At 50.1% G+C, this 25179-nt stretch overlaps 1 protein-coding gene across 10 annotated transcripts in view; it reads right to left on the bottom strand.

Moving 5' to 3' along the window:
• The window catches only part of SLC4A4 (solute carrier family 4 member 4), a 204010-nt gene that overhangs the window by 5419 nt on the left and 173412 nt on the right, over window positions 1-25179 (bottom strand). For 7 of the 10 annotated variants that reach the window (XM_071808335.1, XM_071808327.1, XM_071808330.1 and 4 more), the window contains 9 exons: window positions 23466-23536; window positions 21456-21644; window positions 19027-19140; window positions 18288-18449; window positions 13128-13306; window positions 12252-12324; window positions 7949-8017; window positions 6199-6372; window positions 4487-4648 (listed from right to left, as the gene is read on the bottom strand). In XM_071808335.1, coding sequence (XP_071664436.1) covers window positions 4487-4648; window positions 6199-6372; window positions 7949-8017; window positions 12252-12324; window positions 13128-13306; window positions 18288-18449; window positions 19027-19140; window positions 21456-21644; window positions 23466-23536 — 1193 coding nt within the window. Of the gene's footprint in view, window positions 1-1444; window positions 1542-4486; window positions 4649-6198; window positions 6373-7948; window positions 8018-12251; window positions 12325-13127; window positions 13307-18287; window positions 18450-19026; window positions 19141-21455; window positions 21645-23465; window positions 23537-25179 lie in introns of all 10 variants that reach the window. The other 3 variants (XM_071808329.1, XM_071808333.1, XM_065836071.2) reach the window with 1 other exon arrangement.

Raw genomic sequence — 25179 nt, 5'->3', positions numbered from 1 at the left:
GGACATGCAAAATATGCTTGAGTACTGGATGGTAGTACCATTATTATGAATTTACTTGGAATTGCAGAGCAGATTCCAGCTACTTTTTCTAGTAAAGGAGCCCGATTTCTTTTTTGTCATGTTTCTAAATAAAAGACAGCAAATCAATTTCTGAAATGTATAAATATGCCAAGAAGCTACTGCTCAGCTCATGGGTGATCTACCCCGTGCGGGTCTGTGGCACAAGAATTAACTTAACTTCTAATTATTTGGCCTCAGGGACGTCGGAAACTACGCACCTGACCACAAAATCCCACGTAACAGTATCTAGGACGTAATTTGTTTTCAGCACATCAGGGGATTTTCACACAAAAATGAGGAGGGTTTGTGTGGTTATCTGAGTTTGACTTCACTCTGTTTCCTCATCAGTAAAACACTGAGAATATCTAAATAGCGAGGGAATCTCTTCTTTCTCTTTGGCTTTGTTATATAGTGCCAGCCTCTAAGGGTTCCTTTATCTACAAACCGCAGAAAACAGCCTAGGATTGTCAAATGTATCTAAATGCACCCAAAAGGCAAGGGACTTAAACGCCAGTACTCAAATTTCAGTTCAGGGATCTCAACTACGCTCCTCCAGATCTCGGCAGCAGCGCTGCCGCGGTGCCGAGCCAGCGCCGCCCCCTCCTGTCCCGGGACACGGCAGCGCATTCAGCTCCGGGCGGAACGCACCGCCCGCAGCACTCAAAAGCTGCGCAAAAGCCTAAATATTCAGGTCAATCGTTAATCCCGATGCCTCACTTAAACGACTATAACACGAGAAGTAAAAACTACTGAAAATGAAGATTATAATCATCTATTATGGATATTAGCGTCAAGAAATTAAAAAGAAACAGAAAAGCACAAAAGCAAATCACCTAAGAAGGGAAATATGTTAATGGTCAACTGATCACTGCTTGTCAGCTTAATGTGTCATGCTGATTAATGACACACTTAATTACTGTTTAAAGCACTGATCTGTGCAACTGGTTGGCACCTAAGGAAAGGAACATAACGGGACAGCAATGCAGTGTAGACATGCTGCAAATCCAGAACGCCAGGCTCGAGGGAAAAATAAACCACGGCATCAGCGCAGCTCACACGAAATGGGAAAAGAGAGGGGGAGAGGGGCAGCGAGCAGAGACCCGCTGGCAGCTGGATGACGGCGTTTAGGCTGGAGGCACCAGAAGGAACAACATCTCTTTTGTAACAAGCCAAGAAAAAACCCACAAAACCATTATTTGTCATAAATCAGAAGCCTGGGAAATTAAAAAAAGAGGAAAACAAGAACAAGTACTTCTCAAGTAATAGGAAAGCTTTTTTTTTAAATCAATGGTCTAAAAAAATATATATTTTTATATATATATGTATCTCTATTTGTACTGCAAGTCAGAGTCAAGCAGGCATGCAAGAGGTTGGTTCTACTCACTGTCGGCAGGTTTGCTATCACTTAGGAAAGGTTCCTGCTCCATGATGTCCATTGGTATTTTAATACTTGGGACTTTTTCTGGGTAGGGGCAGTCAGACTGTGAAAGAAACGTGCAAAACGTCTTAGAACATATTCACTGCTCTCTCTCTTATTGTCTCCTACAAATTCAAATTATCCTTTATTTAGTTCTGTAGGAATGAGAAAAAGATGTAGGAAAAAAGCAAGCACTGTCCAGCGTTTTCCTGCAGATTTCCACCAGCTCCCGCCGCTTCCCCTCTGGAAGAGCAACCGGGGGTGAGTTTTACCTTCCCTCTGCCCCCCTCCCCAGCTCCTCTGCTCACGACACCGCCCGGCTCGGCTCAGCGTGACTCGGCTGCACGAGGCTGTTTGTTTCTCATGATTCTTTAACATAACCAGAGCAATGTTTCATATTCCAACAGCAACACGTTTCCTCAGAAGTATTTTTATGTGGCTGAGGGACCAACATAGCTTAAATAAAGAAGACCCAGTAGAAAACCAGAGAGGCAATAAAACCACCCCAAAATGTGTTTGGGACTCTGTGTTAAGCAGAGCACGAGACCTGGGTACCCCCTCCAATGTGTCACCGCTGCAGTGCTAACAAATGAACGGGACGGATCTGTGCAGCGGCAACTCAGATTGACACCTCACCGTGTAAAATGAACAGAGACACAGAAAGTACCCGCAGCTGGTCAAAACGCCCCAAAGGGAAGAAGAGACTATTGCGCACCGCTAAATATAGCAGGCCATGATTTTAAAAAAAATAAAATATATACATAAAAGAATTGTCTGGCCTTTCTTGGACCATTTATTCTGGACATAAAATCAGAGAGTAAAACAAAGCACTTCATTTTTGATTAGGCAAATGCAGCAACCGGTTGCATTAATTCATCCTTCATAAAGACAAGCCCGAGGAGAACTGGAGGACCTATAGAAAATCTCCGCAGGTCCCGTATCGCTGCCCCTGCTGGCTGGCGAGCCCCCGGTGAGAGCTTTAAGCTTGCCCTAACTAGCGCTAAGGCCGGGCTTTGCCACGCTGGCCCGTCCCCCAGCACGGCCCAGCGCTGCTCCTGGCTGCACTGCCACCCGCGCCCTGCCCGCCGGCCCCGGCTTCTGGGACACGTTTCTGGAAGGGAAGGGGCGAAAGGGATCGAACCAGCGACGCCGAGAGCTTCACGTTCAGGAAGCTGGTAAAAGCAAGTGCTGAAAAAGAAACAGGATGAGTTAAGAACCGACATTTTGCAGAAATTCTCTTACCCGTTAGATCAAGTACTGTACCTGAAATTCATTAAAAGCCTGAGAAGAGAAGCAGTAACTTAAAACACAGCAGAGATACAGGAGTCGTGGCTTAGGATGTAACGCTGCTGGGTTCAAACCCGTCAGGCGGAAGGGATGGAGTCGAACCATTGCTGGCTATTTGCTAGGGGGGCATTCTGGTTTTGTTTTTGTACAAAGTCACCATCTGAAGGAAAGCCTTGGCCCTGGCCTGGCCTCCCAGGTGCTGGGGGAACGACGGGAAAGGGAGTCTGCTGCTGAAATAAGAGTCAATTCCTCTGAGCTGCGATTCAGCCTGATTTGCTAAGGCATGGATCCGGGCTACAACCTACAGCCCTGCACCCTCACCTAGGAAAGTCCTGGCTTTGTGTCTTGCAGTGTACATGCTCTACTTCATACGGCATGTGTTCTTCAGAGAAAGACCTCGATGCATTTTCTCATCCGCGCAGCCGGACGTTGTTTCCTCTAACACGGATGTGCAGAGGTATCACGGGTTACTGCCAGGGCTGGGTTAATGGTTGGACTCGATGATCTTGCGCGTCTCTTGCAACCAAAACGATTCTGTGATTCTGGGTAAGCCATGGAGCAAATGGACCAGCAACTGGTGTTGCTACTGTTCTGCCAGACTGAACCAGAGCAGAGGCCAAAAGGCGGTCGCTGCAGGTTGTGACCAGGGCATGGGTGCTCGAGAAAGGGCCACCTGACTTGTCCTGCTGCCTTTCTTCTCCCAGCCATGTTGAAATGCGGGGTTTCGTTTCCTTTTTTCCCCAGTTCAGGTGGTCGTACCTCTGCCTGCCTCACAGGAAGAGCCTTTCCTTGTTACCCCTGGACAGACGGACAAGCAGAACAAGCGACACTGTGCTCAGTCCTCTCCATGTAGCCTAAAATCAGTAAAGCCCAGCTCCTTTTTCACGTTGTCATCCAGCTGGAGCAGAAGGCGGTGCGGACTGAAGCAGACAGCTCTCCGAAGGCAGTTCACACTCACTGTGTCAGCTGCTATAGATTTAGCACATCACTGCAAATTTACAGGACTTGAGTTCAGGTCAGGCCTGGGCAGGAGAATGTTGAAAGGCAGCAGGACTAGATTTCTGCATATTATATATACAACAAAAAGTAGAATAGTCTAAGGCACGTGGATCTGATCTACTCGCTATTTTAGGACATGCTGCAACCTGAGGTAGGACCAAAGAGTACACTGCAGAAGGGCACGTATGCTTTTAAAATGTTAAGGTCATGAGTATTATCAACAGCAAACAGTCTTCCCTGCGATATGACAAGTCACATCTTTTTGTGTTCTTAGAACGAGCAATTAAAAAAGAGAGGCAAAAAAGAAACCCAGAATACATTGAGAAGTAACACAGCTCCTCACGAAAACCATTCTCCTCCTAAAATATAAAAGACAATGACGGGGGAGAGAAAGGAGGACGAGGGAAAGACAACGGGACAGGTGACAGAAGGCATTCTAGCGGGTGCGACATCTCAGCAGGCACCTAGTGCTCGTGGAAAGTGTGATTTCTTTCTCGGTAGTGTGAGTACCACCCACCGCAGGCTGGTGGCGTCTGGAAAAGGGAAGGCAACGCAAAAAGAAGTTTTGGATGGGGCCAGTTTGCTGTAGCAGCAAAAGACTGAGCGGGCCGGCTTCAAAAGAGGCTGGAAAACCCCCTGCCCAGAGCTGGAGAGGACACGGACCGTCACCCAGCATTAACTAGCTAGAAACGAGCCATTTGCCGAGAGCAGAAAGGTCCTTACATCGTCATTGTCGCTGTCCACACTGCCCTTCTTCTTTTTCTTCTTCTTCTCGTCCTCTTTCTTCTTCTTGTCCTTTTCTGGAATGACGTCGTCAAGGAAGCTCAGGTCGTGCTGCGAGAAGAGGTAGTCCATGGCTTTTCTGACTGCCACAAGGGCCAGGATCTGGAACGGCAGAGGGGGACTGTCAGTCTCATCCATCTTGAATTGTGGACACTCCAGACATTCCTGGACCCAAACACCTGAATTCTGGTTGTGAATGAACATATGCAGAACAAGGTGAACACCCAGGATATCCCCGTCAAACTGACAATCTGAACTGTGACTATTTTGTGTCAGAATGAACAGGAGTAATGTACAAAAAACCAAAAGCATGTAATCACTAACTGGTCCTGTAGAGACAAAGGACACCTCTAACATCCAACTCCCAGGCATCAGGCAAAATAACCAACTGAAGAGACAAAAGATGTATATTTTCAACTCTTTTTGGATTCAGTCCACACACCCAGGTTCACCACGTCAGTCCCGGAAATTCTCTTTACTTTTTCCTCACCGTTTTCCCAGATGTAAGAACTCTTTACAAATTAGACAAGGGCCAAAGTGCATCCTCAGAGTTTGCAGAGTAAACCTTACTGTCAAAGTGGAGGAAAAGCTTTGTCTGTGTGGGACTGCACTGAAGGCGCTGTGAGAAAAACAAGGGACGTGCCCAAATAAGCGTTTCCATCCACACCGGGTTTATCACGACGCCCAGGCGCACACCGAGATCAGAGCTACGCTCGCCCAAGGGGTACGTCGACAGGCGGAAAGCTCTGCTTGGCTACTAAGAAACTGCCTTTAAGATGAAGAGTTTGTGCTGAGCAACAACGATCAACGGCACAAATGATTCCTAGGAATGGATCTCAAGCTTTGACTTGTGCAACTTAAGACGTGATTACAGAAGTCAGAAATGACTCAGGTGGAGGAAAGATGCCATGTAGGTGCCTGTGATTAACCCATTATGAATTATGTCCGTATTAAAAGTGCTTTTCCTACAACTAAGTTCACCAGGGTAAACAACTGAGGTTTTGTCCTCAGATGCAGCTACATCTGGACTGCACCTTCCCTCGGTTTGCACCATTAAATGTGATGAACATTTTATCATTCAACACCAAAATAAGTTTCAATGCGACTCTGATACGCATTACTAGAAAGAGGACACACATCCTACAAACCTATACAGCATCCTCAGAAGCGAAACCTTATGAGACAACTGTGTTGTCTTTCTACTGAAGTTTAAGGAAAAAGACATTGATTTATTTCTCTTGCTTTAGCTAATAACCTCCCTCCATCTGATGTGCCCTTAGCAGTGAGGCTCATTCTTGGGTTTGGTGATTTGTGTTCTTAAAAGCAAGGGAGACATTTTCTGTACAGTAATTAGCGTGGATTAAAAAAGAAAAGCATGCACCTCTCATTCACTCGTGCAGCTCAAGGAGAAAACACAGCAAACATAGCAAACCTGACCTTGGCAGTCAGAACTGTCAAAAATTATGTACACCTTTCTAGAAAAAATCAACTTTCCAGGTTTGTTTTCCTCCAAAGGATTTCCGTAACGGCAGCCACGGCAACGTCGTCTTACACCAGAGCCACGGACACGGGGCGCAGAGCCCCGGGGGAGGGATGTGCCCGTTTGTGGGAGGGTCTGCGGTGTGGGGAAGGCCGAGGAGAACGTCACCTACCATGACAGGGAAGATGATGGCAGCCACGGTGGACTTGAGGATCCAGAGGAGGGCCAGGCACACCACCTGCAGGAAGGTGAAGAGGTGGACCCTGCGCAGCGGGACGTGGCGCAGGTAGATGAAGTCGGGCTGGTGTTTCAGAGGCATCAGGAGCAGCTTCAGACGATCCATGAACTGGGGAGGAAAAGAAACAGGACATTGAAATGAAACCCAGGATACACAAAAGAGAGACACAAAAGCATTGTTGAACGACGAAGTGTGACCTTGAATCAATTTGCTTTCCTTTCTGAAAGGAAACCTGGCAGAAAACCCATCACGGTTCCTCTGTCCCGACTGACTTGAGCCTCACGCAGGGTGGGCTATACACACTAACTGAGCTGTCTGAAATGGAAGTCCTCAGTCTACACTGCATTTGGCACCTGAACAGAGACACAGGAGTGAAGCATCTCTCGAAGCAAGGCCTTAAGGTGCCTTTATTTTAAGGAGCAAGACTCGGTGTGCACAAAGCAAGAAACTAAGGTGTTGGCGTAAGTCATTCTGCTGGCTTTGAAAGGAAGAGCCTGACCCGCTGTGGGGAATTTTCTCGTGAAGGAAGCACACCTCATTACCCAAAAACCAGAACAAACGAGGTGAATTCCCAAACAGGGGCCAGCCTCAAACTCTGGGCCACTTCTGCCACCCTCCCCAGCCCTGTTGATACCAAGGGAAGGACATTCAGCATTTCAAAACAAAGCTTTTTTTTCCAAATAAATTGGGAGCAGAGGTCAGCAGAGGTGAGGGCAGACATCACATCACCAGAGAACAGAAAAGCACCGACCAAAGGGGGAGGGAGATGGGCAGCGTCCCTTGCCCCATGCTGGACTCGATGGACTTGGAGTTAAACCAAAACCAGGGTTTCTCATGGAGTGAAAAACACCCTCGATCAGGGGAGAACAAGCTGCCCAGTTCCCTGACCACCTGGGCCAGGAAGCAGGGGAGATCTCCCCCAGCAGAACGGACCCCCGGGCGAGCACGACAATCCCCGTCTGTCCCCTGCCCGAACGCGGGCTGGCTGCCCGCTGCCGCAGCCGCATTCATCCCAAACGAGTGAATCAAAGTCAGGGCCGGTTTATAAAATACCCAAGTAAATTCTCATGGTGCTCACAAAACAGCGAGTCTTTTCCCATTAGAGCACGACCAAGCGCTAAAAAGAAAGGCCACAATTAAGAGGGTGCCAGAAAAGCAACAAAAACACTTCCAGCTTCCTAGGGCAAATTAAAGATACTGTGCTGTTAGAAAGGCTCCTTATGTAATATTTCCTCAATGACAAAGAAAAGGGGCTTGGCTTCCCTCCCCTGGCAAACACCAATGTTCCCACTCGTTAACATTGCCGAATAGCGCCGCTGCCACCGTAAGTCATCTTCCCTTGTTTTCCTTCAGTCTGCGACAGACATCCCAGCAAAGGACCCGAACCACCCGGGGACAAACACGGGGCCTCTGCCAAAACACGCTGCCCTCAGGATCGCTGAGCTGGGGGAAAAGATGGACTCCGGGTCTTCACAAAGCAGCCCCCAGTGCCGCCGAGCAGATCGCTCCCCTTTGTGTTCGGCAATATTTGGGAAGAGTCGCTACCCTCTCCTCGGGAAGGAAACAGAGGCGGCGAAGGAGAAGGGAGAGGCTGGAGAGCTGTGAAGCCCCGCACTGGTTCACGATGGCCACCTTCTGGAGAAGGTCCGCGGGGAGGCTGCTCCCAGGCTTTCAGGGGACTCACCTGCACACCGTTGAGGGAAGCGACCCCCATGTAGAGGAACACGCCGTAGAGCACCGGCATGGGAATGAACTGTGGGGGGAAGAGCAGAAGAAACCCAGTGAATAACCTTCCCGTACACAATACACTTGTTAACGCTGGGCTGGCACAATCCCCAACCTGCAATAAACTCAAATTGCACCCACGAGTGGATAACGCAGAGTGATAAAGCAAATAAACCTTCTGCGGTGTTTCAAGAGCTGCAAGAACATTTGCGCTATGGCTGGATGGCTGAAGAGCAGAGCAGGGCCGAACAAGCCCTGGGCTTCCTCGGTGCTCTGGGACTTGGACGCCTCTCCAGGAGACAAATGGAGCGAGGCCAACCAGGGCCAGTTAGCAAACGAAAGAACAGGCAGGGTAAACCACTATTCCCATAAGCTTTCGACTGCTTTTCACCTCTTGTCCTGCTAAGAGGAGAACCAGAAGGCAGAGAACAAGAAAAGGCAGTACGATGCTGCGGTACGTCCGACTTGGTAAGCTGAGGAAACCCGTCCAGAGAGGCTCCTCAGTCCCAGCTAAGCAATGGCAGTCATGCCGACCAAATCCGACCGCTCAGTCTTTCACTGACACTAATTCATAGCTATTCACAGATACTGGACCGTGAGCTACATTATTTAATGCCAGGAACTGCCTTTTAAACCATCAGCTTCTGCTCCCTCCAGCGCACAGCGCTGCCCGTTCCTCCATCACCGCTCACGTGACTGGGGACACCTGCCCTCCGAGGGAGGGAGGCTCAAAAGCAGGGGCTGCCTGCGCACGGGAACACCACGTGTGCTCCCCAGAACCAGTATCCGGCCCTCGGACCTGAAGCACAAAGCGCGGCTGCCAAGAGGGGGAAGCGTTCCCCAGCCGAACATCAAACTGCGCAGCCAGCCCAGCGTGACGCGAACGGGAGCGCGGGACACAAAGCAGGCGCGGGAGCTGAAAGCGCCCTTTGCGCAGCGTGCTGCAGCGGGAGGACGCGCGCGGCGGGCAGCGCCTCGGCGCCGTGACGGGCCGCGGCCACGCAACGGCAGGCGCCGCTCGGCCGGAGCGCCGTGCCGCCCATCGCCAGCGCCGCTGCGGCAGGACGCCTGCTCCTGACCTGCGCGTGGAGCTCGCCAAGCAGCCAAGCAACACAGCCCTTTCTCAGTGTTTACCCTATTCCCACCACACTATCGATAGTTTACCAGGTGAGAAACACAGTGCCACACACACATCCTTTGAGGCTTTGATCCCGAACACATGAATTTCACCCGGAGTACACAAGCACCCAAGTCACTGGTCCCTGGCCATAATGCTAACCAAAGCTTTTCCACCTTCATTTTTCCCTTCCCTCACACGAGTCTCATTGCCCATCACCACCTGTGAGCTTCTCAGTTTCTAGTTCATCCTTCTATTGGCTTTATTTGCTTCACTGAAAGAGCTGCCTTGGTATTTCACATTAAAAGCCAGGTGTTTTTTCTGCAGCTTCAGCCACCTGCTGTCATCACGCGCCCAGAGCGGAGGGACGGGAGCAGGTCAGGAATCGCTGGGTGTCCACGGGACTCGAAGCCCTCAGTGGATCCAGGGGATCAGATGAGACAAGACAAGATCTCCTCTGGTGAGCTGGGTAGGCACTTTGAGTTCAGCTCTCTAGTTCATTTACATTGCTCTTGTCCCCTCCCCTTCTATTTCTTTCTGCTTTTCAAAAAAAAAGCAAAGCGTCCAAATATTATTTCATCATTCCACGTTAATTAATCCTGTAAATCATCTCTAGGTGAAACTTCAGTACATTAATTATCCTGCAGAGTAGCAAGTAGCACTTTCATTTTGGAAGATTTTCTATTGGCAGACTGTTCCCTGACTCTGGGGCTGCTGGGTTGGGCACTCAGAGCAAACCTGCTGCTGGCCAGCAGAACTACAGTGGATTTATAGGAAAGCGCCTGCCGTTCTCCGAGCGGGGCGAAGAACGTTTCTGTGGAGATCTGCCGCAACCCAGCAGAACGATCACTGCTGTTCAGAACCAGCACAAACACCGCAAGCCCCACAAAAAACAGGGATGGGGTTACTGTGTGGCTTGCCTGTGTTACTGCGTTGGTGTTATCAGTGTTGTTTGTCACTGGCAGGACAAGGCTCCACGATGGGCAGCGCGTCCAGCGGAGCAGCTCTCTGGCAGGAGACCCTGCCCCGCGGCTCGCCGAGGCCCCGGAGCGCTGCCAGGCGTGCGGGGGGCGCGGGCAGGAGCGTGCGGGTCATCCTGCGCCCTCCTGGCAGGGCCCGCTCCGCTGGGGAAGCACAGGCAACCGCTAATGAACAAAACAATGGCAGGGGAAATAACAGACCCCAGAGGAACCCAAGAGGGATCTTGCAAGGAAAGGGCACATGGAACTAACAAACAGAATTAATTACAAGCAGGCATTAAATTAAGGGCACGGAAATGCCGATTTCTGCAGAGGAAGAAACGGTTACCAGGACACAAAATTTTGCTAGCTGCAAAAACAACCTTAGAAATCAAGAGTAGGAACGCACCAAATTTTTTAAAGCCACTTTCTCCATGTTATACACAGGCAACATCATTGCTCTGCCTGCCAAAAACTTGCCTGCCTCCTCCAGACACACTTCTCTGGACACCCGTCCGCTCTGCCACAGAGTTATGATGGACAGTGCCACTGGTTAAGTCCGTGTGCCACTGTTTTGACATCTTCTGCTCACACCATCAATCTATGGAGCCATGGAGATGGGGTTCTGCAGCTGACATCTCCTGTTGGACACCACTGGAATCGCTGTCCCTGGAAAAGGCAGGATCCTCCACAGGGAACAGACAAGCAACTTCTCATGGTTTATTCCACGACCCGCTAAGGATGCCTTTCTCTGTGGCTCTGTGCCAACAAATTTCAGGTCTTGGGAAAGAGCTGCCTACCTAGATCGAACGGTACATCAGCAGCTCACCTGCCCAGAGCCTGGGCTAAATTCACAAGAAAAAAAACCATCAAGAGATTCAGAAATCAGATTTCATTGCACTTCTTCCTCCAGAAACGTGTTTTCCATACTGCTGAGCTGGACACTGCTTCTGAGCGACAGGAGACGTGCTAGTTCAGGAGGACACAGACAAAACGAATGGAAACCTGACTGTCGTGCTGGCTCTTCCCAAGAGCGCTGGGCACGCTGCCGGGGCCGCGCGGCCGAGGCGCGGGCAGGGCGCAGCTCCGCCACGGCAGCCGAGCCGTCCCTAAGGCTTCTGCCCAAAACCGTACACGCGGGCTAACACCGTCAGCTGCAGGCTCTGCTCGTCGTCAGCACTGCGGATTCTCTCTTGTGGACATGGGCACGCACGCAGCCCACGAGCAACCACCAAATGAAGATTTTCGTTCAGGTACATGTAAGAGATGCTGAAAACATGGCTATGACGATTAATGCACACTGCAGGGACTGGGCTCCCCACTACGGCAATGGGATTGGTGTCTGCAGTATTTGTTCTCTCCTCCAGAAACAGCCAGGCTTCAGGAGGGGTGAGAAACAGAGATAAGCGCAGGCTGCACCACTCCCTCCAAAACACCCTCCAACAGGCCCGGCCCTGACTCGTGGTGCAGGAGCGCTCCCCTCTCTGAACTCAGCAGCTTCCCCAGAGGACGAAAGCAAAGCCCATTTTGGCTGCCAGGAGTCCCGGGAGCGAACGTGTCCGAGAGCTGGTGCCGCAGCGCTGTTCCTGCGCCTCTCAGCAGCTCAGCACGCAGGGACAGATCCAGCACGTGAACGCTCGGCTTCGTGTACGAGTGCGCAGACCCAACTCTCGTGCGTGTGTTGAGACGTGCAAGCCCACACAAACAAATGCAGATGTACTTTTCTTGCCTACGTATTCATCCGTCAACCTGTGTCTTCCACACAGCGACTCTGCTGCGTTGCCAAACATCCTGCCATCACGTCACCAGCAGGTTCTCAAGATTTATTTACAGTATGGTTCCATAAAACACAGGCACAGCAGAAGCACAAGAGTGCCAGATAAAAGAAAACTTTGTGCAAACACGGAAGAAAAATCTTAAAATGAAAAAAATCACAGCCCCCAAAACCACCAGTTCTGAACCGCGTCACTGTGACTATCCAGCACACTACAAGGATGTCTTACTTCTTCCTTCCAAAAAGTTTGTATTTAAGCATCCATAAAACTACAGAACTGCATCAGTAGTTCTCACTGATGCCCTTTTCCACACTCGGGCGATGGGGTTTCGGCAGCGCAGAGCCCGCCCGGCAGTGGCCGTGGCCCTGGCGCCGCAGCCCGTGCGGAAGGAGGCGGGGGCGCGGTGCCTACCTTGAGGATGGGAGCCATGAAGACAGACACACCGGTCAGAATGAACACGATGAATCCCGTCACCCTCTGCTCCCTGCAACAAGAGCGCTGGGTTAGCACTACGGCTTCGGCTTTCCTTCTGGTTTTATTCTCTTTCAGAGTACTTAAAAACACTTAATTAAGGCAACCCAATACAGAAAAAAATACTTTTGCAGGTCGAATTGATTGCTCTAGGCATGACAAGTTTATATTTTTTACCATTACGTTTGCTAATCAATGTCTGTCTAAATTCCATCGATTGCAGGTAAACTTATTACATATTTCCTTTTTTCGACACTGGAAAACTGTGCCTAACCTGGCTGAATAAACTTTTGAGGAGTTACATGGGGATTTGTCCACGGAACTGCCAGAGAGCTGCTCTGCTAAATCTCACAGCCAGGTCTGGAAATACAAATGAAGCAGCAGGAAATTCTCCATGACACCTTTGCAGGCACTGAACTCGCTCCATAAAGCTTTGTGCGCTCAGGGGTGGCTCGAGTGCATGTGCTCTAAGCAGACACAGAACAAGGTCTGAATCGGGGTGCAAAGTTTCCTTCCTTCTCCCCCCTCTCCCCACACGTCTGCCCAGGCTCTCCCCGTCCACGGGCGCGCACGCAGACCAGTTTTCTTCCTTTTCAACAAAGGGAATTTGCAGAAGGGCTACGCCAGATAAACTTCTAACTGGTTAGATCTCTGCAGACAAAAAAAAGCTGTAAAGAAACACAGCTGACCTGCAGATTTACTGCAAATCTAAGAGCTGTGCCCTCTGCACGTGTTCTGCTCAAAGCAAAGCCATTACAGCACAAACGGATCTTCACAGGCAAACAAAGCAACTAAGGCCCTTCTGGTTTGACATACCTCACTCCCAAAAACTTGGGCTGTTCTCCAGGGGCTGAAGTTTCTGTCTCCATCTTCAAGCTGTCGATATGAGCAATGGAGATGACGGTAGCAGCAACATACCAGGGCAGACCCATAAAGGAGCATATAATCATCAGAATGGCCACCCAGAACAAATCCAGATGATATCCAGCACCTTTCTGTGAAGGGAGACAAGACAACCTTCAGTTTAATTATCCTAAACACCCACGGAGCAGCCAGGGCTCTGGCACAGGCACACCACGTAAACACCAGTTCCTTCTACGCTATCTTCTGGCCGACAGAAATTGTCTTAAGGAATAGCAGAGTAGGAGATGTTGCTCTTCAAGTATGAACTACCTGCCTCCACGGGGAAAACAAGGAAATGCTACAGTTTTGGCAAGCTCTCAAAACAGCAGCGTGCAATAAAAGCGCAGCAGACTCGCAAGCAGTTTGGGGAAAGACCAAGCACCTTGCGTACACTCCATGGTCCTGGGAGGGGCAGTGGTGCACGCCAAGCCTGTGACCCGTCACATAGCTCTTTGCAGAGTTACCTGACACAGCAGAGCGGGTGTTACACACTACCAGAGCACCACGTTCACCAAGAAACATCTGGTGAGGTACACTTCATATCTTGGAAATCCTATGATCAAGCTTTCATTATATACCTCTCTACATATTTTTATATATATATACATATATATACATATACATACACACACACACACCCCTGCCAGCCTGCCCCTTAATTCTCACCCACGGACTCTCAGCTCGCTCCTCATCCGTGCCTGCACAATACTCAATACATTGTAGTTGCTCTCTCAGCACGCCTGGCTGGCCTGTCTGTCCTGACCAGGACACAGCCATCCATGACCACATTCCAGCCACGTGTGCTGTCCCACCATGCCTCCGGAACTGCCACCAGGTCATCATCTCCTGCCCTAACACAGGTTTCTGACCCCTCCTGCTTGTTCCCCACGCTGTGCACTGGTGTGCGGGCATTTCAGAGAGCAAGCCGAGCACACTGATTTCACTCACAGCCTTCACCGACTCGAGCGTGCTGCCCCACTGATGCAAGCCCAGCATCACAGCTGAGATTTAAAAATCTCACAGTTGAGATGTGAAAATGTTCTGAGCCGTGCCAGCCGTGCCTGGTGCTGGGGGCATTTTCCTCAGCACCCAACCCCTGCTGCCTCGGGGGGACCAACAAAGGCAGCTCACAGGCCCATAGCCCATCCACAGGAGAAGGCTGCCCTCGTTCCTTACCCCTTTTTTAAGCCCTCTGATCTCCTATTTGCCAAATCCCTTCATAAACTAGCACAGGAAATCCACCAGCTACAAGCGCCAAGAGAAGTGAAGAAAACAAGAGAGCCACCAGTGAAAGGGATCTTCAGAAAAATACCAGAGAAATCCCTAAGGTTTGCTATTTTAAAGATGATTAACCTTTTTTTAATCCTGTTCTATTTGATTTTATTGGAAAGAACAAGTGATCCGGACCTACTTGGTGACCCAGGAGGGAAAGCAGCCCAGCTCGTCTTGAATGGTACCCATTGTTTCCCTAATATGTGTGCGGCTTCCCTTGGCCGGCGGGGCAGCCGCGGGACAGCCGCGGGACAGCCCCTCCATCGCACCTGACGGCGCTGTAACCGGGCACGAGCAGGGAAAAACAGCCTTCGCTTTGGCCTACAGTGCACTGCATGTGCAGAGTGGCAGGATCAGAGTTGAGACCCCCAGTTAAACAAGAGCATGTGCTCACAACCATAACAAAGGAAGCAGGAAATCATTTTTTTAATATTAAACAGTACTTTGCTGGAGTGTTTATAGTGTGTCACTGACAAAAGTACGCCTGGTGTTGATAGCATAACCACACTCGTGTCTGTAAGCTGAGAGATGAGGGGCCTCTTCTTCACGGGGGAAGGACAGAGAACTTGTTCCTGCACACAACAAACCTCTCCCACTCCCTGCTACCCTGACATCCTCCTCCAGGTACGGTCTCAAATCACACATCTGTGTCTAACGCCCACAGCGACCACACAAAAATCAAACATCGCTCTCTTTTTCACGTAAAAGCTCCATTCGCGCAAGAGGAACATTTCCAACAGCTCTCCATACGACTGGTGGCTCAGCTATCTAAATAATGACCCTGCATTACCTGTGTCTCAAGCCAGTCTTTCCTCTCAGGGGCTGGACCACCTGAAACGTGCCCCGTTAGCAGGAAGGGAGAGTCTGCGTTCACAGGAATTTAATATCTTTCAACAGAACTGACTATGCAGGGAAAGGAAAAACCCTACAGGGATGAAAAACTGCATAGCACCAGTCTGGAAAGTTTATTTTAAAAACATTACTACATCCTAGGCTGTTATATGTCAGCGGATATAAAAATCGTCTTTAAATAACATCCAATTGTGGCTATGCCCTTGGTATGTACCAAATGCCTCCAGCTTACTGCCTGTCTTTCACAGCACGGCAAAGCCAGCACAGCTGTCTCACCTGGGCCACCTCTGGCCACATCCATCACAAGCGGGGTCCGACACCCCAAAATTGCCGTAGAGTGTCTGCCAGCCACGCCGAGCGGCTGGGCCCGCTGGGGCGGCCGCGACACAAGGAGACCCTGTTCTGCGGGTTGCTGGAACATCTGCAGCGATCGTCTTGCACGACCAACAGTTGTGAGGGCTGGTCAGACCTAGAGAAACTCTGCCCGCTGTGATGAGGCGAGAGAGATTTTGGCTTGGACGCAATCACTCAGTGTTGTCCAAAATAAAATCAGGTCACGGTCAGGCTAAAGCAGAGCTCCTGGGACAGGAGGTCCATCCAGGCACGCAGCTTCTCCCCACAAGAAGCCTCTGCTCCCAAAATCGGGCACATCCATTTATTTCATAGAATAGAATCACAAAACATCCTGAGCTGGAAGGGACCCATAAGGATCATCACGTCCAGCTTCTGTCCCTGCACAGGACACCCCACAGGTCACCCCGTGTCTGAGGACGTTGTCCAGTCTCTTCTTGGGGTCGCGACACCTCCCTGGGAGCCTGCTTAGTGTCCAGCACCTCTGGGAGAAGAACCCTTTCCTTATGTCCCACTGACCCTCCCTGGCTCATCTCCTGCCACTCCCTGGGGTCCTACCTCACAATTAGCCTTCCTCCTCTCCCTTCCTGACATGGTGACAGAAGAGGATGCACAAGGATGTCATTAGTCAGCCAGAAAACACAGCCTAATGCCAGGGTTCAGGGCACAAAAACCTGCCCACCCGGCTCTTTGTACCTGTTATGGTCCTTAGATCGTATGACAGAAGTGCAGGAAGAAAGCTGACCACCATCGCAAAGCAGCTTGCCTTAAAAACAGCAGTAGATGACAGGGGATAGGCCCGGGTCTTTGAAGGACAAAGGTGGTGGTAGGAAAATGAGATGAGCCCTCCGATGCTAGAGGCAAGGTGTGAGTTAACTGGACTTGAGTTTGGGACTAACTTCTCTTGTGAACCACAGAATAGAGTCTGTGAAGAGAACGGCCATTCAGAAACACCACAAGCTCCAGAAGGACAGGGAACTGCTGGAGAGAGTCCAGCGCAGCCACCAAGATGCTGAAGGGAGTGGAGCATCTCCCGTGTGAGGAAAGGCTGAGGGAGCTGGGGCTCTGGAGCTGGAGAAGAGGAGACTGAGGGGGGACTCATTCCTGGGGATCAATATGGAAAGGGGGAGTGTCAGGAGGATGGAGCCAGGCTCTTCTGGGTGACAATCGATGATAGGACAAGGGGCAATGGGTGCAAACTGGAACACAAGAGGTTCCACTTAAAACTGAGAAGAAACTTCTTCCTGGTGAGGGTGTCAGAGCCTGGCCCAGGCTGCCCAGGGAGGTTGTGGAGTCTCCTTCTCTGCAGACATTCAAACCCGCCTGGACACCTTCCTGTGGAACCTCAGCTGGGTGTTCCTGCTCCATGGGGGATTGCACTGGATGAGCTTTCCAGGGCCCTTCAACCCCTGACATTCTGGGATTCTGTGATTGTATTCCAGATAAGAAAACATCACAAAGAATGTCTGCCAAGCATCCTCACTGGAAGACATGCTATCCTTCCTAGGCGTTCCTTAACGACAGGCCTGGGGATCTCTTTTAAAGGAATTATCAGCTTGGGTAATATGTATTTGCTGGACATAGTGGACAACATATTTATACAAGCAAACACTGGGAATGACAGACATCAACTTTTCTTCCCAGTTTCTGTGTTTAGTTGAATGATTTCTCATCTGGAAAAGCAGAGCATGCCAGATGGACAAGCAGACAAGCACAGAACTTCACATTTATGGCTAGACGTACATCCTTGTTACTCTTCTAATTCTTCAAATGGCAGAGTCTGGCAGAATTAGCACAGCAAATGACACCTCTGGGGTCAGGGCTGGTGGATTCTGGAACAATGTTCATCCAGCCCTCTACTAAGGTAGACCAGCACTACCACCACAAATAGAGTTGGAGGGGCAGCAAGGTTAGGAAGGCAGCTAGACAAGGTTTAGATCAGTATTCTTTACAAGAGAATTTTTGACTAGCCTATATTTACAAGTAATAAAAGTCTCCTTTGTCCTTCCTCAATGTTTACACTTAGAGAGTGAAGTTCTTGTGAGGAAGTATCAAAATATTGTAAAGATTTTAAGAAACTTGGGTTTACATTGACATGAAAAAGGGCTTTTAACAACAGTTCCACCCCTCCAACGAAGGCTGCTCCAACTTCTTCTGGCCCTAGCCACGTCTCTGAGCAGCAGGTGGGACGCGACGGGTCCAAGTCCTTTCTCCCCCGGAGGGAAGGGGCAGCGGGCTGCTCTGTGACATCCGGCTGCCCCTGGCGTGGGGCCTGTTTGCAGAGGAAAAGGGAGGAGCGGTCCCAAAGCTGCTCAGTGCGGGGACACTTCAGGCCGCACCATGGTGAAACCAATCAAAATTAGTTAAGCGCTTCCTGAACGAGACATTGCAAATTGGCCCTCCACAGGGTTCTTGCTTGAGGAGAAAGGAAAATGCTGTTTGCACAATGCTTGAGATTTTAAAACGAATCAATGGTTTTCCTGTCAAAACCTCTGCCTTAATCAACAAAATACAGTCATTAAACACCAGCAACGACGTTTCTGAGGTGGCACATAAGCTAACACTGGCAAACGCGTGCAAGGCGCGAAGCGCACCCACCTTGAGCTTGTGCTCCTTCCTGTTGACGATGACGGCCGTGATCTGCTGGTCCATGAAGATGAGGATAGTCACCAGCAGGGCAGGGATGGCTGCTGCCAGGTACACCCACCACGGGTTCCCCCCGAAAGGCGGGATGAACCAGCCCCTCTCGGGACTGGTTGGCTTTGAAGGGCAAAGAAAGGAAAGGATGCGTTAGAGCCACAACACAGGAGAGAGGACACTCTGAATATACTGGTACTTCCTTTGAATGGCTACAGGGAGAGGTTTCTGACAACTTCATCCTTCCCGTAAGCAGCAACAAAAGGTTCTTAAAGATCAGGCATTGCTTATGAAGGTCTAGCTTTTGCAAGACGATGGCAGCAAGGTTAGGAGGAGAGGCTTGTGGCTAAGCATGCTCGAGCAGCTTCTCTGGAGTGCTTCCACGGACCTGAAGGGGGGACGTGTGGTCCCTGGGGTGGCTGGGGACGCAGCCCAGCTCGTGAGCCCTGGATGCCCGAGCCTGCGCCACCCAAAGGAGCTGGGAGAAGCTGGGTCTGTGTTCAATGTGTGGAAGCGGAATCTAGGAGACACAGCAGCCAACCAAGATGTTGCCAATAAAAAGGGTATAATCTGATTAAAATGGTCCTTCCCAGACAGTTGACTACTTTCCTGTTTCAATGGCAAGTCATTTGATACCAGCCAGATGGGGGGAAAAGGGAACCTATTCCAAAGACCACAGAACAAGCAGACAACAACGTACCTTGAATTCACTTGGCACAATTAGTTTTGGTGTGTCCACACCTACCAGGGCATCTATTCCACAGAAAATCAAAATGGACAAGATAATGGCAAAATCACTGATGAGCTTCCGGGCCTGAAACAGAAGTCAATGCCATAAGTAGTTAGCACTATGAAACACCATTTCACCCAAGCTTTAATTTCTATGTGATCTCCAGCCTTGTGCTTGGTAGCAATACAAGCCAATAATCTATTATTTCATAGAAACAAAGGTGCACATTGTAATGGCCGATGCCATTTTCCTAAATGTGCCTTGGTACTTCACTGTGCAGTCTGAAAGCCAAACAATTAAGCCTAAATGGAGGTATGAAAACAAGTCTAAGGAAAAAGAAAACTGCTTTTGTAAGAAACGCCCCTCTGAGTTCTTCAAGGCAGCCTCACTGATGTCACAGCCGACAGCAGCCAACAGCCCCTGGTACGGAGACCAGCAGCAGTGCCTTAGGAGACTTTTCAGGATCAGCATGCAATATAAACAGATATTGAACATTTAGAAATGAATCTAAAAAAGTAGTGACTTTTTTTAGACATACAAAATATTGTCTCCTTCTGTTTGCCTTCTGATCTCTGGTTCTTTAGGGTTCACATACTCATGTTTTTCTATGCAGGGACAGAGGCAGTTCCTCTGACAAAAGTCGAGCTTCTTGTGTTCTCACAGGATTCCTAAGGTATGTGGCTTTACCGAAAAATGCTGTGTTATCCCCAAACTCCATTCTTTTAATATGACTGATTTTGCAATGTAGATTAAAAAAAAAAAATATGGAAGGAAAAGATCTGCTATTATACACCTGACAATGAAAATAGTAATGAACTTCCCTTTAGAAAATGAGAATCACAAAATCCTTTAGGTTGGAAAAGACCCTTCAAGACCACTGATCCCAACCATTAACCTAACACTGTCAAGTCCACCACTAACTCATGTCCTGAGAACCTCATGTCCATCTGTCCAACCCTCCAGGGATGATGGCTCCAGCACTGCCCTGGGCAGCCTGTTCCAATGCCCCACAGCCCTTTGGGGAAGAAATTGTTCCCCAGATCCAACCTCAACCTCCCCTGGGCAACTTGAGCTGATGAGGTTTCCCCTCAGCTCCTGTTCTCCAGCTGAACCCCCAGGTCCCTCAGCCGCTCCCATCACACTTGTGCTCCAGCCCCTCACCAGCTCCGCTCCCTTCTCTCCGCTCGCTCCAGCACCTCAAGGCCTTTCTTGGCATGAGGGGCCCAGAGCTGTCAGTCCCTGAAATTCGGCAGGGCAGGACCCACTCTGCTGGTCTGTAACTGTGATCTCTTCGGTGCTGTTGTTCCTTCCAGATTTCTCGGGTTCACATGGTTACAAGATAAATTGAGCTGCATTCCAATCTGGATGGAATTTGTTTCCTTTTTATTAAAAATAATAGAGGTTCAATCGTAACGCAGCAGGACAGAAAACATCCACAGGGAATAAATCCCTGCATGTCAGAAAGCCAAAACCGGGGGGGGCAGGTACTGGGGAGAAACACGGCTCTGTTACACACAGAATCCACCCGCTCCCACTCGTGTCACGGCAGCTTGGGCTGCGAGAAAAACCAGGCAGCTGCACCTACAAGATTCACACAAGGTGGCTGCAAGTCTGAGCAAAACCTTGTTTAAATCAACGCAGCAGTTTCCCAGGTCATCTCTATTTTACAGCTGATCCTCAGAGACAAAGGGAATTTCTGCTTTAGGCCCCCACTGTAACAGGTAGGCCAGATGTGCACTGTACCGGAGTTCAACTTTTTTGCATTGATTTCTGACTATTTGACATACTACGCGGTAACAAGAAAGATGTGTGTCTCTTCTCCTTCTACACAGACAGCTCACTTATTCGCATTCGCTCACTGACCGAGCAAAAGCTTTCTTTTGTCCTCTCCAAATGCCTTCTCTGGCTGTAAGCAGGCAGACTTCTGCCCTAATGATTAACAGTCCCTTTTAGTCGTTTCATTGCTGTCAACCGGTCACATATTCTGCCCCAGTGTCACTGTGGTACATCACGTGGAAAATGGCCAGGTAAAAGGCCTGAAGGACTCTTGTGATTTTTAAGGCTGATAAACTACATTATTGCAGGTCTCAGCTCAGAACTGTTGCTTTCAGCACTTCTAAAATCACTGTCACATCCCCATGACAGATCATGGCTCATTTTGGCTCTTTTGCTGCCTTGCCTGTGCCCTCCAGAAACACTGAAAGAGTGAAAGCCAAGCCATCCCAGGACATGCCTCCCTTGGTTAACCAGTACCATGCTTTTCTCTCTACAAATGCAATCCGTCCTCCCTGCAAAGTGTTTGTCCCCATCTGTATGACAGCTTTACCAAAAGGAAGGCTTATCTTAACACTCTGAAAGAGTAAAGAAAAGAGCCTGCTAGGGTGAAAAGACATACTTACAGTGGTTGGAAAATACCGACTGGTCTTGAATTTCTTCAGGGCCATGGAGCAGGTGTAAGTGCCAAAAAAGAGGATGAACGACATGAGGGTGATGTCGGGGACATATTCACAGTTGTTGCCCACAAGTTGTCCTCCGTATTTCAAGCACTCCTTCGTTGTCAGAGATGACCAGTCAATGGTGGTATTGTACTGCAGAAAAGAAGAGAGCATCTCCATGAAGCGCTGCTCATGTCAACACTGCTCAGGCTACGACCGAACAGGGACAGAGCATCAGGAAAAACACCAGGAGGCAGAGGGAGGCGTGGAGGAGAGGCTAAAACCCCTCTGCTTGTGCGCAGATGGCACAGGTTTTAACGCGGGGATGGTATTACTTGGGCGCTGAGGACAGTCTGGGCCTCCGAAAGAAGACAGAGATCTCACGACCTCTGCTGTGCCCTGACACGCTCTGCGTTGTCTCCGGTGGACGGGGGCTGTTGGAAACCTCACGTCGAAGCTGGAGTGGCCCGAGACCACCTCTACGTCCACTCCCCACTGCTCGACCACCGCAAGCAACACCAAAACCAAACCCGCTTCTCTCCCATCAAGAGCAGCACTGTTTCCACGGCAGATCATCTCCCTCCTTGTCCTTTCTGGAAACAAGGCTTGAACTCACCCATACTGTGAACTTTCCATCTTGGCTGTGCTGTTCCACACAACCGGGGTTACCAAAACCCGCTCCGTTTTTCAGAAGAGCAGTCGGAAGGATGCTGAGGTTCAGCTGTGGCCGATGCAGCCATCTGTCCCCAGGTCACTGAAGGAGCCCGGTGGCAGAGCCGCCCTCTGCCAAGCTGGTAACGTGCCCCGAGCCGCAGAAAAGCCCTGCGGCCCCGCTCACCTGCCTGCGCTCAATGCGACACCCACAAATACCATCATTTCCACGGATTTCAGCAAGAGCTGAGGGTCTCCTCCCCATGATCCTGCCAGTGAAGAACCTGCTTTTGAATTCCCTTTAATGAATTCTGTTCTGATATGCATACTTCATTACTAATGATGCTGATTGCAATGGCCAGATAGGGAGGCCCTATTGGGATTTAAACTCTCTTTGTGCAATCCAGAGCCGCACAGGACATGTCAGACAATCATCTGTTCCCTAACGCCTGTGGCGGAGCAGAGCCTGTGCGAGCGTCTCTTCACCCTCCCGCACCTCCATAATTTGGATTCTAGGGGAGAAGGGCTGAGATTAGTGTTCCAAGAAAGAACAGTCTGGAAATGCAACCTGTTGGGTTGTTTTCTTGTCTCCAGCCCTCAGTTCAGTTCTTTGCCTTCCTCTCACGCGTGCCTCCCCACTCCCAAGATGGGCAATCAAATGCTGACCCGGCAGAGCCCACCAGGCGGTGGGGGCACTTTTCTCCTGACGGCTGGCACTGCATCAGAGCTTGGGGCTGCTCATCGCTGCCCTGGGCGTTATTTTCCTGACAGCCTGTGCCAAGGGACCGCAGCCCGACCACAGGGGTGGGCAGTGAGGAAACGGGGAGCGGCAAAGGGCACACGAGGTGCACAAAACACAAACCTATCTGACCCCATCGAGCGCTATTCTCCTTTTCCTCATCACCCAAAGCTCGCCACCGGAGTGACCTGTGGAAAAGCTGCAGAAGGTCATGGAACCAGGACCTTCCCAAGGAAGGACTGGCCACAGCACTCCTGCTGTTACAGTCCTGGACACGAGGATCTAACTAATGCCCCAGGAGAAACATTTTCATCCTGCCAGCACACACAGATGAGGCTGCCGCTATTAGCAAGTAATTCACATTATCAAATTGTGTGCACAGTAGCCCATATCCTCTGAGAAATCCTTGGAGGACCAAGTGAGCATGCCAAAAGGGGCAGCTTCCTATTTTCCCTGTGTCAGGGGCAACGGGGGAGTTTCACAGTGAAGATCTTCTTCATGTGACCGATTATTCATCTATTGGCACGGCTCAGCAGAAACACGGGGCACTGGCAGGCCTCAGAGGCCTTGCAAAGGGCACTTACCATGTCCGTCGAGGGACGGAACAGCTCATCGGCTGACGGCACCGGTGTCCTGTTAAACAATGAACTATTAACTGCAAGAGAGGACAGAAGAAGAAACACCATGAGCACGGTGCCAGAGGAAGGAAAATAAATTGCAACTATTATTTGTTACTCCATCTTTCTAAAGAAAACAACCAAACCCATCAAACCGTTTGCAATCTCTTTGCTCAACTGAAGTGAGTCTGAACTATTGTTTCAGACCGAGTCAGAAGCATCAATCATAAAACACTTGCTAAAAAGCCAACAAATGTATCCACCCACGCCAGGACAACCCCAAGAGCTCATCCACCACCACTAACAACACCACCGCGGCAACAGACATCCCCTGCTCTGCAGGAAAACCACTGGAAAGAAAGCACTTGCTACCGCATTACGCGTTGTTTCCTAGAACCAGGAAACAACCCTGCTCATCTGCCATTTGCATTTTTATTCCACTCCCCGAGGCATGGGAGAAGGTGTGCAGACTTCTGGGAGGAAATACGAGCATAAAGAATAACTCATGTCCTAACGGTCTCTTGGTATCTGCTCACAAAACTTTCCGCAGCAAGACTTGGTAGCCTTCAGCTTTGTTGCAAAGACAGTCCCGATAGTCTGGGATTTCGGCTTTCCTCGGGCTGAGCTCCGAACTCCTCGCTCGTCTGACGCTGTGCCGTCCTCCTGCGGCATTCAGCCAGAGCGAGGGACAAAGAGCAACCCCGGCTCCCGGGACAAAATCCATCCGCTCCCCGAGCCCCCGGCCACTCGCACCATGTTGAGCGGGAAGCAAATATCATACAGGGCTTTTAACGCCGCAAGACGTGGAGAGTGAGGCTGCTGACGCTTTGTGGGCAAATTGTTACAGACTGGCTCTGACCGTGTGGCCACAACCATGTCCACAGAGCAATGCACCACCTTTAGAAACGAGCCCACTGAGAGCAGCTGCAGAGCCCTTCGTAAAAGCGCTCAGCTTAGGCTGTCCTGGCTGCTGCTTGCTACGTTCTTCTGATTTACCGTTGGAGAAAAATTTCCTCTGCAGCCGTGATGAGCAGCTGACGTGGAAACCTGTTTACTTAAGGAGGAAGAATTAAATCTGTGCTGTCTTTTGCTGATGGATGCTGTCTGGGCTTACGCAGACACGCAGCTATGCAGACACATGCATGCGTCAGTGTATTTCGGACCTGTGAAAGGCCAAACCGTCAGCGTCGAGACCAACACGCCAGCAGCAAACAGGCCACTTGTTCCTCTGGAAAATTCCTTGCTATTGTGCATGAAATCCACCGTGGAAGGAGACGCCACCAAGCAAGTGCTGAGAACAGGCAGAGGACGCAGCTCATGCCACTTGCTCTGAAAACTCTGTAACCCTGGCACCACCTTTGCACACAGGAGTCCCAGATTATTTTCCGAGCCTGTCCTGGACTGAGTTTCAATAGGGAATCTCTGTCAGCTGCTCCATTCCCAGACAGTTTGCTCTTACAAAGCTTCTCCCCCAACTTGGGCAGCTCCCGAGGCCTCATGCCCGAGGTGCCTCGGACTCGCGGTTGGTGTGGCTGGCGCCAAGTCCCCAAGGGCCATCTGGACAGATTGCTGTCAGCACCTCCAGCGCTGCCTGGCCACTCCTCCTACTCAAGGTTTGTTCAATGCTATTTGAAAAAACCAGGAAGAAAGATTTGGAGATGATAATGATAAGGTCATCTTT

The sequence above is a fragment of the Patagioenas fasciata genome, chromosome 4 (assembly GCF_037038585.1).
Source record: "Patagioenas fasciata isolate bPatFas1 chromosome 4, bPatFas1.hap1, whole genome shotgun sequence".
NCBI classification, from domain to species: domain Eukaryota; kingdom Metazoa; phylum Chordata; class Aves; order Columbiformes; family Columbidae; genus Patagioenas; species Patagioenas fasciata.
This window is presented reverse-complemented; position numbering and strand designations above follow the sequence as displayed.